At 40.1% G+C, this 18,406-nt stretch overlaps 1 protein-coding gene across 1 annotated transcript in view; it reads right to left on the reverse strand.

Moving 5' to 3' along the window:
- The window catches only part of DCBLD1 (discoidin, CUB and LCCL domain containing 1), an 85,549-nt gene that overhangs the window by 15,969 nt on the left and 51,174 nt on the right, over window positions 1–18,406 (reverse strand). Inside the window, exons 3-5 of the mRNA XM_058654900.1 lie at window positions 9,368–9,502; window positions 8,070–8,121; window positions 4,793–4,865 (exon numbers count right to left, since the gene is read on the reverse strand). Coding sequence (XP_058510883.1) covers window positions 4,793–4,865; window positions 8,070–8,121; window positions 9,368–9,502 — 260 coding nt within the window. The remainder of the gene's footprint in view (window positions 1–4,792; window positions 4,866–8,069; window positions 8,122–9,367; window positions 9,503–18,406) is intronic.

Consider the following 18,406-nt stretch of genomic DNA (forward strand, 5'->3'; position numbering starts at 1 on the left):
AATTCAACTGTTTGTAGCTAATACTGTTCCATAACATTAAATGAAGGCCATAGGATTCATCTCTACGGAACAGCCACTAGATCTGGCTATCGTGTTCTTGTAATAAAAATTGCCAGCATTGGAAAGGACTATTTTCTTTTGGAAAAAAAAATCACTTCTTTATCCATTCATCGGAAGTTGATGCTTATTTCAATTGTGACTCTTTTGGTATGAAAATTCTTTAATTAAGCTTGATTTCTAAAAATTCTCTCTTAAATAGCATTATATCTATAATTTGATTTTCTAGCTACTCTTGAAGTCTAAGTCTCACTGAAATATAAATACATGAAAGCCAGATCAGTGGCCTGTGTGAATACATTGCCTTAAATAAAATTTATTAATTCAAATGAATTAATAATGAAGTAATTTAAATGTAGTAAGCATTCAGGAAAGGGCATGCGATGCATATCTGGAGAGGATGCCTGCACGATGTACGCCATCGCACACGGACGGCATGGCATGTCTATACAATATTCCTAAAGCTGGCTAACCCACAAAAGGCGCACAGCATGAAGTATGATCAAAATAACTCTCTGAGTAATAAGAAAATTATCCTAGAATTAGAGAAATTTCTTAACCCTTCATTTGGGAAAAATCAACCTGTATTAAAAAGGTTTGACAATATGCTAAAAGGAAATCTAATACAAAGTCAACATTTTAGCACATACTCAATAACACATGAACCTAAAATAGTAAGATACAAGAAAGTATGTTTGTAAAAATGTTGGTAGAATGATGGTAAACATTAAATTGTAAAAACATGCTCCTCTTTCTTATCACATGACATTTTTATTTTTGCTATTGACTTTATCATATTAATGGCATTTTCTTTTAAAAAATGCTTTCATTATAGAAATGTTGGGGGGAATTAGTCATATTATCACCCAGAGAGTATAACTCACTATTACAGTGTATTTCCCTCTAACCTTTGTGGGATTTATAGAAGAGGCCTATCTTCTCCCTGGATCCACCTAAACAGGCAGCTTTCTATATGTATAGCCTCTCTTTATCACAACACTTTTTGAATATTTAGAGTTGAATTACAGCAATGAATTTACTTCAGTGATCTGTTCAGTTAAAAGTAGCAAGGTCAGCAGGCTTAGGAGAAGATGTCAAGAGAAAAAGTATTCTGGGAACAGATGAGGTTGATGCTAAAGAGAAGCAATGACTCCTTGCTAGTACTGGAAGCATCAACCAATGCAAATGCCTAATTCATTAGTGACAATCAAACAGCATCTTAAAAATGCAAAATTATCTTTGCATTGCCTCACCTTGCCCGCACTCCCCAGCACTCTTCCCCACACATAGTCTATTCTCAATAAATAGTTGTACTAGGTACTCCTGACATCCCAGTGACCAACAACACACTGTATCTTGAGACATCCCATTTTGCGGTGCTCAGTTATTCTCTACATTCCACGGAAATGGGCCTTCCTCTAATCTTTACTTGCTGATCTGTTTCTGCCATTTGGAGCAAAATGGAATGAACAAATGCCTTCTCCATAACACCTTTTGAGATAGTCTTCCCTGAGACAGAGGGTCTATTTCTTTAATAGCTCCTCTTAACTGATTTTGCAAATTATGTAATTTTGAACTGTAGAATATTGTTTGTCTTTGGAAAAATCCTTCCAAAAAAAGACAGCTGAGTATATGTCCCAAGAAGAAGGCACCGTGTGGGGCCCACGGGAAGATAACGCCTCATGATCCCTGCCTCCTCAGTGGCCAATTTCCCATTGTGAAATACCCTGAGGATGGACATAAACTGTGATGTTCTTATAACTCAGTAATCAAATATGGCATGGGATGATAACATTACATGAGATTTAAGTTGTCTTTGAGGAAGAAAATAGACTGATGGCAAAGGCCTGAGGCTAGCTGCCAGCTGAAACCAGGAGGAAAACAAGATCCTGTCTCCACAACCCACAGAAACTGAATACTCCCAATACTGCATGAATTACTCTCCAGTCAAGTTCAGCTGAGCGTGCAGGCCTGGCTGGCACTCTGACTGCAATCCATTAGACCCTGAGGCAGACCCACCCGTGCAATGTCCAGACTCCTGAAAATGAGAGATACTGTCATAAGAAGGATAGTAAATATTACTAATAAAGTAAAATAGTAACATAGGGGACCAATGTTGTGGTACACGGAATTGATGTTGCCTGCAAAGCTAGCATACCATATGAGCTCTGGTTCGAGTCCCAGCTATTCCACTTTCTATCCAGCTCCCTGATAATGTACCCCGAGAACGCAGTGAAAAGTACTTGGGCCTCTACCCACATGGGAGATTAGAATGTAGTTCCCGCGTCCTGGTTTTGGCTTGGCTCAGCCCCAGCACTGTGTCCACATGGGGACTGAGCCAGTGCATGGAACATTCTCTTTCTCTCCAACTCTGCTTTTCAAATAATTAAGTGTATATTTAAAAAAATGTAAACAACTAATGTTTAAATAAGTATAACAAGTAGAAAGTATTTTAAGTATGCAACTTTATGGCTAATATTATTCAGTAATAGGTATCTAATACACACATATCAACATATACAAAAAAGGCACCAGTAAAATTCTTTGAAGCTAGTAACTTTTTCCTTTTGAAAGATTTTATTTCTTTACTTGAAAGTGGAAAAGGAGAGAGAAGGGCCAGTCTGCAGCCAGGAGCTTCTTCCCTATCTCCCACATGGGTGGCAGGCACCCAAGATCTTGGACCATGTTCAACTGCTTTCCAAGGCGCACGAGCAACGGGCTGGATCAGAAGTGGAGCAGCCAAGAAAGATATAGCATGCAAATGTACAAATATCCCCTTCACATAAAATCCTTCTAAAAGCAAATGATGTAAAACCAGCAAGTGAATCAAATAGGTAACCTGTTCACCAGCTTTTACAGATCATGAACTCAGGTCGGCCATGGGAGGAAGCCATCTGCCTGCCAGCCTGAAACAGCCCATTCAGAAAGAGACAGGATAGCCCCACTCTAAGGAAGGACTACAGCATTTCCATTATTGTACATAACTCCCAGGTTTCTTGTACAGAACAGGATAATAACAAAAGGTTTCAATTACTAGAGGATAAAATCTTTAAGTTTATATGCCTCTTAAGGTCCTAGAGTGTCAAACAAATCTTCATACTGAGGTAGGGAAAGCATTAAGATGAAAACAATTATAGGCCAAGTGGCTATTCTGTGTCAATCTTGTAGAAAAAAAATAAATCAATGCCTGAAAAAGGAAATGAAAAGCAGAAGAACAACAGAATTTGCAACTGACAGAATCAGGATGTGCTAAAAGCAAACATTAAAGTCAACTTTTATTCCACCTGCCAGGGAAGAATAATCAGTGTATAGAATGTATTGATAAAAAATTTCCCCAGGCCTGAGGACACAGGTCAGTAACTTTTACAGTAGTTCCATCATTATATAGATCTTCATATTTCTAGTAATTCAAGTCAGTGCCCATAAACTAGGCTGTAAAACCAACTATTTAAAATAGTAACACACATTTTAAAAGAAATCAGATTCTATTCTAGGAATCTGGAAACTGAAGGAAATGAAGGACTGTGTAATCGAAATAAGACAAATAGTTTAGAAAACTGATTTTCTGGGGCCAGTGTTGTGGCCTAGTAAGCTAAACCTCTGTCTGCAGTACTGGCATCCCATATGGGTGCCAGCTGGAGTTTGGCTGTTCACATCTGATCTAGCTCCTTGCTAATGCTCCTGGGAAAGCAGATTAAAATAGCCCAAATGCTTGGGCACCTACGCACATGGGAAACCCAGAAGAAACTCCTCGTTTTGCCTTGGACTAACCCTGGCCATTGCAGCCATTTGAAAGTGAACAGGGCCCAGCACAATTGCTCAGTGGCTAAATTTTTGCCTTGCATAAACCAGGATCCCATATGGGTGCTGGTTTGTGTTCCAGCTGCTCCACTTCCCATCCAGCTCCCTGCCTGTGCCCTGGGAAAGCAGTAGGGGATGGCCCAAAGCCTCTAGACCCTGCATCATGTGGGAGACCCAGAAGCAGCTCCTGGCTTTGGATCGGCTTAGCTCTACCTGTTGTGGCCATTTCAGAAATGAATCAGTGGACGAAAGATCTTTCTCTGTCTCTCCTCTCTGTAAATCTACCTTTCCAATAAAAATAAATCTTTTTCTTAAAAAAAAATAGAAAGAAAGAAAGAAAAGAAAAGAAAAGAATGTCTATGAGATTCTCTCACAGCCTGCTCTCTGTGGCTCTGCCTTTCAAATAAACAAATATAGATCTTAAAAGAAAAAAGACTGAGTTTCTGAGAACCGGTGTTTCTATGAGAGCAATGTATGTAATCCAGGTAGTCTCATTAGGAATCAGCATTTGGGAAGGTATGGGGTACTATAACAGAGGGCAGATGCTTCCACTGACTCCAGAAGCAACGTTACTGTTTTGTGGTGTCAATATTCACACCTTTGACTCCATTGCAGGAACCAGCTGTCAGTGCATGTTAAAATAAAGAAAGAAACTACAATGGAAAAGATGTTCATCTATGACCCTTTATGAACTGGGTGAACTACACAGACCAGGTATTAGAAAGGCCTCTGTGTTTCATTCCATTTAGAGTATACTTGATTGGAAATGCTACAAATAGAAATGAAAGTGTGGCTAACAGGGAATAATAAGCAGGAATTCTGCAGCTATCTAAATTGTATGTGTCAGGTGGCTTGATGTTATAATGAATTCAGGCAGAGTAACCAACACTTAGTCCTTTTAACCCCCTCTCTGCTTTAATCCTCGACTACTTACATCTCTATAACCATCTACCATATTCCCAGAAACATCTCCTGCTATGTCTTTACAACCAGGCGGGCAGAATTTGCTGAAAAAAAAAAAGAAAAAATATATACTTTTATTAAAGTATGCATAGGCAATATATTATGTAATATTTATGTTTTAACAGTATTTAAATACATGGGAATCTCTTATTTTAATGATAAATCAGAAATACAATTTGTAAAAACACAAACTGATACAAATATTAATCTGAAGGTAAATTTTACGCAATGATTATTTGTTTTATGCAAAGATTCACCATAAGTTAAGTTATATAATGAATGTCCCTCATGCATTTTACTTAATTCTGACATTTACAAAATATTTTTAGGAAAAGGAGGAAATCTCTAAACATTACAAAGAATATGACATAATGTTTCTAGGGAGAATTGTTCAAAATACTTCAGAATGTATGTTTTCTATGGATGAAAAAAACACTACATTTTCCACATACAATAAACAGATAAAGTTATCAATGAGATAGATGTTTTACTCTTTTGACGTATTTAAGTCTCCAAAACCTGGGGCCCATTTTTTGCTTACAGTATATCTCAATTTTGATTCGCCACACACGTTTTACCACTACATGTAGCTTTTGGCTGTCATGTTGAACAATACTGATCTACATTTGTTAAAATTACCTTTGCTATTGCGGAAAAAAGGATCTTAAAATCAGGACTTCATTTACTCAATAGCTACTGCTCAAGTAATTTTCTAGAAAATATGTCAAGCATATGCTACGCTTAAAAAAATCTTTGTGCTGAGATAGAGTGATCCCAGCTTTGTCACTACCTAGCTAGTTGTGTTGTCCTGAAATTGCACTCAGTCCCTCATAGATTCAGTTTCCTAATTTCTACTAGTCTCAAAATCAATACAATGAAAAGGATGGGACAGCTATATACATCCATGAAAAACATGCCTCCTTAAAACAAAGCCCAAATGTTTAATAACACTGACAGCTTGCAAGCTGAATGCACATGCACCTGTTTATATATATACACACATTGTTCTTTATTTGGTTTGTTTAAAAAGAGTGTACCAATCCAAACAGATTCCAAAATAGCACTAGTTTCCACTCTGTTTCCTCTTGCTGACTTGGCACACAGTATGTGTAACAACAGCTAATTATCAAAACGACTCAAATGCTTTCTGATTTTTTTTCCCCACTGACCTTCTGGACTCCTAACATTGCAGCGGTTATCAAAAAATTGAGATATAACAATAGAGGGGCGTCCTACTACAGGGTCACAAATTCTTAGAGTCCAGATATTCCAGAATTCATACATTTTTTAATTATAGAAAGAAACATGTCAGTGATATATATATGACAGACACCTCACACTTGAATCCAAAATAGCTCTGTCAAATTAATGAATAGTCATGTTGAGAAAGAGACAAAGACTAAATAACCTTACATTGATTGGTCTAATTTTGATGTCAAATGAATTTAAGGCGCTATTGTGTATTGCCTCTTCATGCGTTACAAAGGCTTTCAGAAACTCTATATTTCAGTATTATGAATGAGAAATTCTAGTCCTGTACTAATTGGGATGCCTTATGCTTAAGAAAACAACTGTGAAACTGGCTACCAACCACATGATCTGGCACTGTATTGCCATCCTGTACCCTCGAGTAAATCCCTTCTCTCTAGAAGTAGTTGCTGATTCCTAAAGGCGATATCCTCACAGGGACTATATACGGTAAGGGTGGAAAATCCTCTGGGAGTGCTGGTCTACGTGACTATGGAATGGACAATTAGCATAGCTAACATTATAGGACAATACTGAATTATTGCTCATTTTCATTTTTGCTTTTTTCTACTTGACATAATATTAACAATGGAGTTAATTCTGGACATAAAATGATCTCATTTAGAATGTTCAGATGTCTGAGACAGTTAGGATCACAGACCTAATTACTGATCGATTCCCTGGGATACACATATTATGTGTTAAGTTGCAAGTTGCTTATTTGCTTTGGGCCTTGGTTTTAACAGAACCCACCTTGTACTTCTGTTCTGAGGGCAGACAGTGGCACCTGACACTGAGACAGCACTTCAAGCCATTACAGGTGTTGTTAGTGTTGTTATTGGCAATCAACCCTAGAGCGGTATTTCTCCACCCGGGGTGATTTTGTTCACCAGGAGATATTTGACAACGGCTGGACACTTTTCGGTCATCTCAACTGGTCACTACAGCGTGGAAATCAGGGATGCCACTAATCCTTCAACAATGCACATGGAATTCATATCATAACAAATTACTCAGACCCAAAGATCCATAGTGCCAAGGTTGACAAATTTAGCTCTATGCTTCATATTATAGATAAACAAATGAATCTCAAAATAAGCAGTTAAGTAGAGTTTCCAGTTAAAGTAAGACTGGGCTAAAAATTTCATATCCTTATTCTAGTAATTTCTATTTTTTTGTTGTTAAAGATTTGTTTTTATTTTTTCTTGGAAAGGCAGATGTGCAGCAAGAAAAAGATCTTCTGCCTGCTGGTTCACTCCCCAGGTGGCTGCAATGGCTGGAGCTGAGCTGATCCGAAGCCAGGAGCCAGGAGCTTCTTCTGGGATTCCCACACGAGTGCAGTGTCCCAAGGCTTTGGGCTGTCCTCGACTGCTTTCCCAGGGCACAAGCAGGGAGCTGGATGGGAAGTGGGGCCGCCGGGATTAGAACTGGCGCCCATGTTGGATCCCAGCGCGTTCAAGGCAAGTACTTAGCTGCTAGGCCATTATGTTTATCCCTTATTACCTGCCATGCTGCCTCTCCCCTGCCGCCCCCCCCCCCCCAAAAAAAACTAACAAAAGCCCATGCCAAACACTAGTACTAGCCAGGTATCAAAATGTACTCAAGAATCATTTCTAACTCAGGGCTCATGTAATTATGGTCCATGAGCCAAAGCTGGCCTGCTGTTTATTTTTATAAATAAAGTTTTATTGGAACATAGCCATAAACATTTACATAGTATCTATGTTTGCTTTCTTACCACAATAGCCACAGAGACTATGAACACATGCTAGAGAGACTGTATGACCTGCACAACCTAAAATATTTACTTTATGGCCCTTAATGTAGAAAAGTTTGCTGACCCCTGCTGTATGAGAAGCCTGTTCAAATATTTTTGCATCAGTACAACACAAAAGTTGAAAATCAATTAGACTAAAATTAAGTACTTTATCTGATTTTTATGACAAGGAGAACAAAATGTTTGGCATTGTAACTAATCCAATCAGCACATCTTTATTTACCTGTATTCGGTCGTCAAATCATGGTTAGCTCGTTCCAAACACGTTATTAAATCTGTCATTAATAAAGATGACCGTAATTAGCAGATCAAATGGAAATTAGGGAAATCATGTTCTAAAAAACTTTAAGTGAATGGAGTAACTTTATAAAAAAGTATTTATTTGGTATCAAATTATCTGAATTTTTTTATATTAACAAAAAACAGTAACATTATCGTGGTGTCATCACCAATGATGGATTTTCAAAGTTAATATCTAGTGAATAACAGAATCTACTTTCAAGAGAAACAGCAGCAACTGTTAGTTACTATCCCCTACACGCTTACAATGTCTAATCTTCTTAGAATAGGAAGACAATTTCAAAGACCTACCATGGTTCAAAGAGAACGTTTCAAGACATATAATATTTCAACAATCTACTCATGGACATTGTGACACAATCATGATTCTGTGAGGACACAAACGAAGTGTCAGCCTTGATCAGTGGGGAGAAAACACTCAAGGAGAAGGTGTCCTTTGGAGGAATTAATCCAAGTGGAAGCTGAGACAAGATGGACCTCAGGGCATTTCAATCAACCCACTATAGTTCCCAAGCTATTCTACACTCCGTATAAAAGTTCTTTCTTCCCACAATCTCTTTCAAGAATCGTAGGAAGCAATATTGGCCATGTTGGTAAAAGGCAAATGAGTGGCACACACTTTTCCTGGGATATTTATGCCCGACAGCACAGAGCCGTTCTGAGCATGTGTGTGACCTGGAGCAGACATGGAGCAGGTTGCATGGTAGTTCCTCTGGCCAGGACAATGGTCTGCACTGCACTCTCTTCAGTGCTTAAGTTTCCTTTCCCTTCTCTTCTGGTCAAATTTCAACTCTACAGTTAGTATAGTTAGTACAGTATGACAGTGGCTTCCTCATCCTGCCCAAACTGCTTGGTGCCTCTGCAATGGTCTTGGGATGGGATGGGGATTACAATTAAAAGGCAATTAAAAAGTCTTTTCTTACCTGAGCTAGGGAAAGACTCCAGGTAATAGTTGGGTCTTAAAAGGATCAGGAGGATATCCCCAAAGATGTGCTCAGGTTTCTAGTTAAAGTGAGATCAATCTTATCCCATGTGAGTCCACTGGTCAACTTAACATGTTATGAAATGATTCCAAGACCCAACTACTTTATAGAGATACTGAGTTCCTTTCTCCTTAAATATTTTTCTGAATCTGAGACCAGTTTTGTCCTGCAAGCTGCTAAGTAACAATGGCAAATCTGACTCAGGGTTTATAGATTTGCGCTGAGTCATCTGTTATACCTGGATGGTCACTGCTGGCATAGGATAGCAAAAACCCACGACCAGAAACATGGGATCCACTTGCAAAGCGAACGGTAACTTCAGTGGAGTTCAGCAAGAGTTCTCTGGGCACGGTCATACTTCCGCAATATGGACCTAAAAACAGAGCACACTTGTAGAATGTTTGAAACTATACATGAGCACAATGAATTGATACAAAACAGTTTTTTCCCTTAAAGGTCAAGTTTACCACGTAACACGTATGTAAGAAGTTAACCTTGGCCCAGTAGAAACCTGGCTAATCCAGGTTCTTTTATGAGACTGCTTCTAAAAGTTCATGGAGGGATCGCTTCGAAAACCCCTCACAGCAAACAAACAATCATACAAACTAAAAAAAACCTAAAATAAACAGACAAACAACAGAAAGTAGAGCTTGAAATCTGACAGGAAAGAGCTGGCGTGGATTGGCTCATGCCTCGCTGGGTGGGACACAAAGATTAGTCACTCCTCACCATGGTGTTGAGGATTTTCCTGCACACACACCCCCCAAAAAAATGTTCAGCACCTTAATTGTTGACAAATGTCTTGTTAGAGTTACAAGCCAGTCTAGATTATCCTAAAATCTGCCAAGATCAGCAAAATTATACTTCAACACAATAAATGGCTAAATACTAAAATGAAATAGACACGAGACAGCTGAATGGTACCTTATAGCCATTTTAAGGTAGATAGCAGCCGGTCCTGTATATAAACTAAAATTGAAATGTCAATGAGCTAATCAGAGGTTGTAGTTAAGAACTTGCTTTTTTTTTTTTTTTTTTAAACATGCTGGTTACTCAAAACCATGTCAATTCCATAATGTTGCAAATTGCTGTTGATGTTATATTGGGACTCTTAATTGACTGGGATGATATTCTACCAGCTCTAACTTCGGACCAGAAATGGTCTCCCCAAGAAACTGTTCAACCCATCTGGACAATAAGTAGCTGGACTCTATGCTTGGTATATGTTTGCAAGGAAAGAATCTTGATTGAATTTGAACTGTAATACTGCATCAAGGTGGAGGAATCCACCGGGGGGGGGGTAGGGGTAGGGGTGTGGGGATTTCCAGAGCCTATGAAACTGTCACATAATGCAAAATCATTAATAAAAAAAAAGTTTATGGAAAATGTGCATTATGAAAAATGCATGGTTATAAAAATCTGTATCAAAACAAACATAGCTTCCATGAATATTTCCAAGTATCCTCAAGTTCCTAAGTCAAGCCAGGAAACAGGTTTAGAGAAGCAATAGGCGGGAATTAGCTAATTAGCCAAGTGAACAACTGAAGAGATTGTTATTTGTTTTATTTATTTATTCATTTATTTAGCTTCTATTTTTATAAAGACTAACGAAAATTAAATGCATTAGGTAGTAAAGGGAAATTTTTTTTAGATTTATTTTGTTTTTATTGGGAAGTCAGATATATAGAGAGGAGGAGAGACAGAGAGGAAGATCTTTCACCCATTAATTCACTCCTCAAGGAGCTGCAATAGACGTAGCTGCGCCAATCTCAAGCCAGGAGCCTGGAACCTCTCCTGGGTCTCCACGCAGGTGCAGGGTTCCAAAACTTTGGGCCATCCTCTACTGCTCTCCCAGGCCATAAGCAGGGAGCTGGATGGGATGTGGGGCCACTGGGATTAGAATTGGCACCCATATGAGATCCTGCTGCGTGCAAGGTGAGGACTTCAGTTGCTAGGCTACCATGCTGGGCTCTAGTAAAGGAAATTTTATCACAAAATATTCTAGAAACCTGCTAGTTTTTCTCACAAGTCCCCTTTTTCAAGGAAAACACTGAATTAAGACTATCCATAACATTTTAGAACTATTATTCACACTCAGTACACACAATTATCTCTTCATTAGAACAATGTCTGGTTAGCCATATAATGTATTTTGATTTGTAAAATGAAGAATTTACAAGAGCAGAATGTTTCCTAAAGACATTTGAAATACTGTTGTAGAAATTATGCAATTGAAGGTGTAACACAGTTTCTAGAAAAGGTTGCTTTAGGTGGGCAAAACTCGATTTGCAGCTTAAAAATAAAAACCTGGTGTTGGTGTTGTGGTCTAGTATAGTGGTAAAAATAGCATTTGGGATGTCTATATCCTGTATCAAAGGGCCTGGCCACGGGTCCCTGACTGACTTCCAATGCAATCCACACTTTAGGCGGTAGCCAGTGATGGCCCAAGTAACTGGACTCCCCTCCCTCCGCCCCCGTCCCTGCAATCCACCAGACCTAGCAGGCATGCGCACTTGGGGATTATGTCAGTGCGTGCAAGATTCTCTCTCTCTCATCTCTCCTTTGTCACTTTCTCTTTCAAATAAATAGACAGGAAGTTAATTAGTGTTAAGGTTAATACAAATTTTTATGAATTTGTTGCTCATAAGCATGATATAAAGGCAATTTAGACTAGATCTATTTTTATATAATGGACTAGATGATAAACAGGTTTACAAAACTGAAGTAATTCATACTGCTGGACTTGATTTTTTCAAATTATTCTCAGTTTGCTTCACACATATTTGAAATGTCTCTGTTCTTTGCTTCACAAACTCAAGAATAATAATGAAATAACTAGTAATTTGCTGCTATTGATAAACTAGAATATATCCTACCCAGGTTTATATTTTTATTTACCCACTTCGCCTGCCTCTCTCCTCTCCAAAAGACAACATATGAACCTCCCTCTAAATTCACATAGCATTCAAATGAATCCTAATATGAAGTATGAGGTAATTAAGTCTCAATTGATTATTGGTCAGAACTTGTTTGGATCGATTTCGAAATTGTCCACATTTTACAAATGGAGATGAGGATGGACCAACACACTAAGCTGTCGTACAATATGTACGATTACCCAGCTGCCAACGCATGAAAATGATAAAGCTCTGCTTAGCTTTCATCCTCTCCAAGTTATAACAGACTTTTAATATTTCTGGAGGCCCTGTGTGGTGGCACAGCAAGCTAATCCTCCACCCTGAGGTGCTGGCATACCATATATGGCCTCCACTTACTGTCTCAGCTGTTCCTCTTTTCATCCAGCTCTCTGGAAAAGCAGCAGAGGACGCCTAAGTCTTTGGAACCCTGCACGTACTTGGGAGGCCCGGAAGTGGCTCCTGGCCCCCAGCTTTGGATCAGCTCAGCTCTGGTCACTGCAGCCAATTGGGGAGTGAACCAGTGGATGGAAGACCTTCTCACTCTGTCTACCCATCTCTGTAAAATCTGCCTTTCAAATAAGATTAATAAATCTTGAAAAAGAAAAACAATTATAAAGTAAAAATTTCTGAAAGAAGCTCAAAGCAAATGTAAACTACCCACTCTTTCAATAACCCTTACCCCTTAACAGTTTTAATAATGGAATACAAATAGACAGCTGCGTTTTAGAGGGGACAGAGCCTGCTCTCTGATACAATGTCCCCATAAGAGCTATTCTGAGGCCAGCACTGTGACTTAGTCATAAAGTCACTGCCTGTGACACTGGCATGCCATATGGGTGCCAGTTCAAGTCTTGGCTGCCCCATCTCGGCTCCAATTCCCTGCTAATGTGCCTGGGAAAGCACCAGAGGATGGCTCAAGTATTTGGGCATATACAAGTGCGACCTGGAGGAAGCTCCTGGCTCCTGGCTTGAAATGGTCCCAGCTCTGCTGTCATGGCTATCTGGGGAATGAACCCAGCAGATGGAAAATCTCTCTATGTCTCTCCCTCTTTCTCTGTAATTCTGACTTATAATAAATAAATAAATCTTTAAAAAAAATAATGAGCTGTTTTACTGGCTTTATCACAATCACAACCATTACAACGGCAAGACGGAGTTTCAGTCTGGGAGGGAGGATGGGAGTTGAGTACTAGTTTCAATATTGCCTACAGCAAAACATCCAAATTATGGCCTGTCTGAAGATTTGATGGATGAAGACTCATTTTCACAGTCTAGAAGTTAATAACTACATTCCCACAGTTAAAAGGGAAGAGTCTAAAATAAAAATCTATGACTGGCAATGAGAGGGGAAACTAATGAATGGGGAGCCACCCTCAGAGTCTGTCCTAACCAGTGTGCTCAGGTTCAGCCAAACTCCTTTGAGAATGCTATCTTTTCGTGTGGGCAAGTCTTCTTCCTCAAATATTTTGTTTCACTGATACGAACCTCCATCCAGGGGTCTGTGTTGCGGCTTGCTGCGCCAGCATTTTATTTTAGAGTGCCAATTTGAATTCCAGTTCCTATTAATGAACCTGGAAAAACAGATACTATTGGCCCAAATGCTTGGGTCATTTATTCCCACATGGGAAAATAGAGGGTTTCCCTTTCAGCTGCTGACATGGGAGGACAGGATGGGGTTCTAGGCTCCCAGCTTTGGCCTTCACCCAGACTGGGCTCTTGGTGCCATTTGGGCAATGAAGCAGAGGATGGAAGGCCAGTCTCTCCTCTTCCTCTCTTTCTGTCATTTTTCTTTTCAAATAAGTAAGTAAACAAATCTTAAAAGAGAGATAACTACCATGCTGACGTAAAAAGCAGCTAACTCTACCCTGAAACATTTAAAAATAAGAATTTCACTGGAAATCTGAAGGAGAGCTCAGTGACATCTCACCTGGACCATGATTTTATTCAAATCTTAGGTTGTTTATCAACATCTAGAAGTGTCCTTAGATTTGCAAATCTGCCTCAACTCACATTAAAATAGGATGCATTCTTTGGCATGATTGTTTGTATTATATACAGCAGTGCTGTGATTCTATAAATACTTGAATGCGCTCTTCCAATTTCCTACCTTCTCTCTCTTCTCCCCTGTGAGGCAGATTCTGTCTTACTTCTTCCTCCCGATATTCTCATCAGGCTGTGCACAGCAGTTTACCAAGTAGGGTAAAAAATCAAGAAAAAAAGAAATGCCTTTACTTTATGTAGAATGTAACTGGCAGGCATGAACTTTGGGAAGAATTATCAATGCTTCCACATGGAATAGCATTTAGGCACTTGGCCTCAGACCTGAGATTGAAATCTTGCAGACAACAGAATAATTCCTTGGCCAAAAGGAATAAAGGGCCAGGAAGCACAAGAGCTGCCTGCTTCCAGCACAGCAGGCCAGTTCCTCTCTGCACATGCCCTGTTTGGGGCGTCGGCTCCGTTAGCAGCTGAGAGGGAAACCCTCTATTTTCCCATGCGGGAATAAAGGAAAGCTGTCCTACAAGGAAGAATAAATTGCCTGCCCCAAGCCAAGCCTGGAATCCTCTGGCTTTTCTGGCAGTCAGACAATTTGTGTGGCAGTGCACAGGACTTCTCCCTTTGCCTCAAACTGTCAAGACTGGACTTTCAAGGCAATGAGACTTTGGTTAAAAACTGTTCCAAATTGTTTCAGATGAGTATGCAGTTTTGACCTTGACAATAATGAAACCAAATTAATAGTCTATCTATGAAAGTAATGAGCCTAAAAACCAGTATACATGCTGTAAAAAATAAACTCCTCACCATAACCACATCAACAACGGTCAAAAACATTGGGAAAGCAAGTAAGAATCTAACTTGGGAGAGATCTGTCATATGTTTAAAAAGAAACAACAAAAATCTTCCTGAAAACCCTGAACCTTGTGGAGCTCTTTCTGAACCCTGCAAGTCATTTCCCAATGCAGATAAGAGCTGGCCCTACTGACCTGGTGGCCAGCCCTGGGAGGGCCGCTGCTGGGGCTAGCCGGAGGGCACACTCAGCTGCCAGGACACAGTTCTGCGAGTGCTCAGGGCCACGCTGATAAAACAGCCTCCTGAAATGCTGAAGCAGCAAACAGCACGAGGTTTGTGCCCGTTTTCTACTTGTTTTTTTCAAAGCAGTCAAGTGGCAAGGTTTGTCCTTGCTTGCTAATTGCAGTTGGGTCATTGTACAAAATTACAGATTTTTCAGGGCCATTTTCTTTGAAAGGGAGTGAAATTAGCATAAAAAAGGGATATTTCAGGACTATGCAATTAAAACCATGGTCACGTTGTAACAACGTGTGAGTAATATCCCTGGGGAGCTTTGGTTTCTGAGACTCAGAGAAAAATCAGTGACATGTGATAAATGACCCAAACAGATTCCTGCACAAAGGTGCAGCTTTCCTGGGGGCTAGAAGTGCTTCCACGCTGGCTCTCACTCCAGACCTAAGCCACTACTTTTTTCCCTACAAAAGATGGTAATTACTGAAACCAAATCACAGTGCAAACTCCAGGGAAGTAGTTGATGATGAGGAAGAAGAGAAGGAGAAGGAAGGTGAATGAAATACCTACTGTGGAATATTCTGGCTCACACAAACCTCCATAAGTTGAAGATTCTTACTAAATTCTAACTTGGCATAAAAAACAAAACAAACGAAAAGTAGTTGTGTCCTTGCTAACCTTGTGGAGAGATATGGATTGGGTTCTAGGCTCACTATAGCCTGGACCCGGTCAGGGCTGGCATTCTATTTCTCTCAGGGGTGTGTGTATTTTTACCTTCCAAATAAATAAAAGATATGCGTGGATTATTTTTCCTAAAGAATAAACAAAATGCAGTTAATGGTTTAGTGAACCCCATATCTGCTGGGGAAGATAGATGAATTATTTCAAACTGAAGTTGATGATGCAGTGAATGTTTAGAAGAGGGAATGGCTAGGGGACTAAGATGTAGTGTAGGGGGTTAAGCCTCTCTTCAATGTCAACATCTCCTATGAGCACCAGGTCAATGCATGGTTGTTCCACTTCTGATCGAGCTTTCTGTTAACATACCTGGAAAACGGCAGAGGCTGGCACAAGTCTTTGGGTCCCTCCACACATGTGAGAGACGCTGGAGAAACTCTACCTTCAAAGTGGCCTAACTTTGCCATTATGGCCACTTGGGGAGCGAACCAGCAGATGTAAGATCTCTCTCTCTATTTCTTCTTCTCTCTCTCTGTTTTCCCCCACCTCTTTCTCTCTCTAACTCTACCTTTCAAATAACTAATAAATCTCAAAGAGAGAGAGAGAGAGAGAAGAACAAGAATGAGTGGTCAGAACTGATGGACATCAGAGAAGGTTCTGGGATATGTAGCTCGATTTGATACTTGAAGAATTTGCCTTTAATGGAATGTGTGAGATGGTACAGGCAAAGGCAAGTGGAGGAAAATAACAGCAAAGCATAGGCAAGAGTAACATACATATAAATATATATATATAAATATATTTGGGAAAAATTTTTACAAAGAACAAAGCATGGTAGTATAGTGCGTTAAGCTGCCACCTGCAAAGCTGACTCCCCCATTCGGACACCACTTTCAATTCAGCTCTCTGCTAATGTGCCTGGGAAAGGAGCAAAAGATGGCCCAAGTTCTTGGGCCCCTGCCATTCCTCTGGGAGTCCGAGATTGAGTTTCTGGCTCCTTGATTCAGCCTAGGTGTGTCATTCATTTGTGGAGTATCCCAGAGGATAGATGATTTCTCTCTCTCCTGTTTGTGTCTTTCCGATAAATAAATCCTATAAAACAGAAAAAAAAAAACCCTGGAGAATGAGGCTGTCTGATGTATTCAGGAAAAGACACAAAGTTTGGAGAGTTCAAAGGTGAGCAAAGAGAGGGCAAAGAGGTTAAATAAGGTGTGAATTCCTTGTTAGCAAGTTTCTGGAGCTGGCAGAGTAGGATTAACATGACTGGAATCAGGAAAAAGATTATTATAATAGTTAACAAGAAAACTTTGTGTGGCCTAGAGGCAATGAAGACTGTCAAGAGGACAGAGGAAAAACTCAAGGGGTTCTTTCTCTGAAAAACAATTGGAAAGCCATGGGCTGGCAGCAGCAGTGAGATAAAAGGAAACACTGAACGTTCAGGGCGCTTGGAGAATCGTTCTCTCCGCTTGTCTCACAGAAAACCTGTATCTGGAGCTCGTTTCGAATAATCTGGGCAAATTCTTTAGTGATCAGAAACACACTAGCAGAAGGAAACCTTCAGCTGGAGTTGGAATGTGTTCAGGGAATGAGAAGGTGGCCTGGGGACAGGACGGACAAAGAACAGGCAGTGTGAGAGGCAGCCAGAGAGGCTGGGAATCGAAGGGGGCAGAGCTGACCAAGGCCTTTGCATGTGACACACATGGCTCTTTAATGTACACACACAGCCCCCTAAAACTCTTATACATTGCAGATTTACTTATTTATTTAAAATATTCATGCATTTATTACAACGAGTTGCAAAGAGGATGGGAGAGAGAGTTGACCTTCCACTTGCTGGTTCATTTCCAAAATGACCACAATGGCTGAGCTGGGTCAAGGTCAATATCCTGGAACTCCATCCAGGTCTCCCGTGTGGGTGGCTGGGGGTCCAAGTACCTGGATCATCTTCTGCTGCTTTCTAGGGCACATTACCAGGAAATGAATTGGAAGAGAAGAGGCTGGGACTCAAACCAGAACCCACAGGGGATGCCAGCATTGTAGGTAGTGGATTAATCCACTGTGCCACAGCACTGCTCCTGATAAATACTACTATTTTACCCATTTTAAAGACAAGGAAATGGAAATATAGAAAGGTTAAATAATTTGCACAAGGTCCAATAATTTAAAGAGTAAGTGGTAAGATGGTAATATAACCAGGCAGTGTAATTACAGAATTTATACTCTTGAGTATGACTACAAAATCTAGACAGGAAAAAAAATCTCAATCTCTCCCTACTCAAGGCCAGTCTGGCTTTACTGATCCACTGTAATGCAAGCAGAGAAATGCAGACTCCATGAGAACAAGTTCCTCTGGAGCCCCAAGGGGCCTAAAAGACTGGCCAGGATTTCTGATTCCTGCCAAGACTTCTCGTCAGGTCTTCAGGGAGTCCAGGAACAACCCGGAGGCCGTGCGCTGGGGAAGGTCAGCTTTCATGAGAAAACTGGAACCCAGCCAATCTTCTGGAATGATCAGGAAAATGGAAAACATAGTTCCTCTGAGACTGTACAGGCAGGAGAGGCAGAAATAAACTTTTGTGTGAATTAAACTGCCAGATCCTTATTGGTCAGTGACATTGGCAGTAGAACTGAATCTGAGGGGGAATTAAAGGTACAAGATCACT

Source organism: Ochotona princeps, chromosome 1, assembly GCF_030435755.1.
Source record: "Ochotona princeps isolate mOchPri1 chromosome 1, mOchPri1.hap1, whole genome shotgun sequence".
Taxonomy (NCBI): Eukaryota; Metazoa; Chordata; class Mammalia; order Lagomorpha; family Ochotonidae; genus Ochotona; species Ochotona princeps.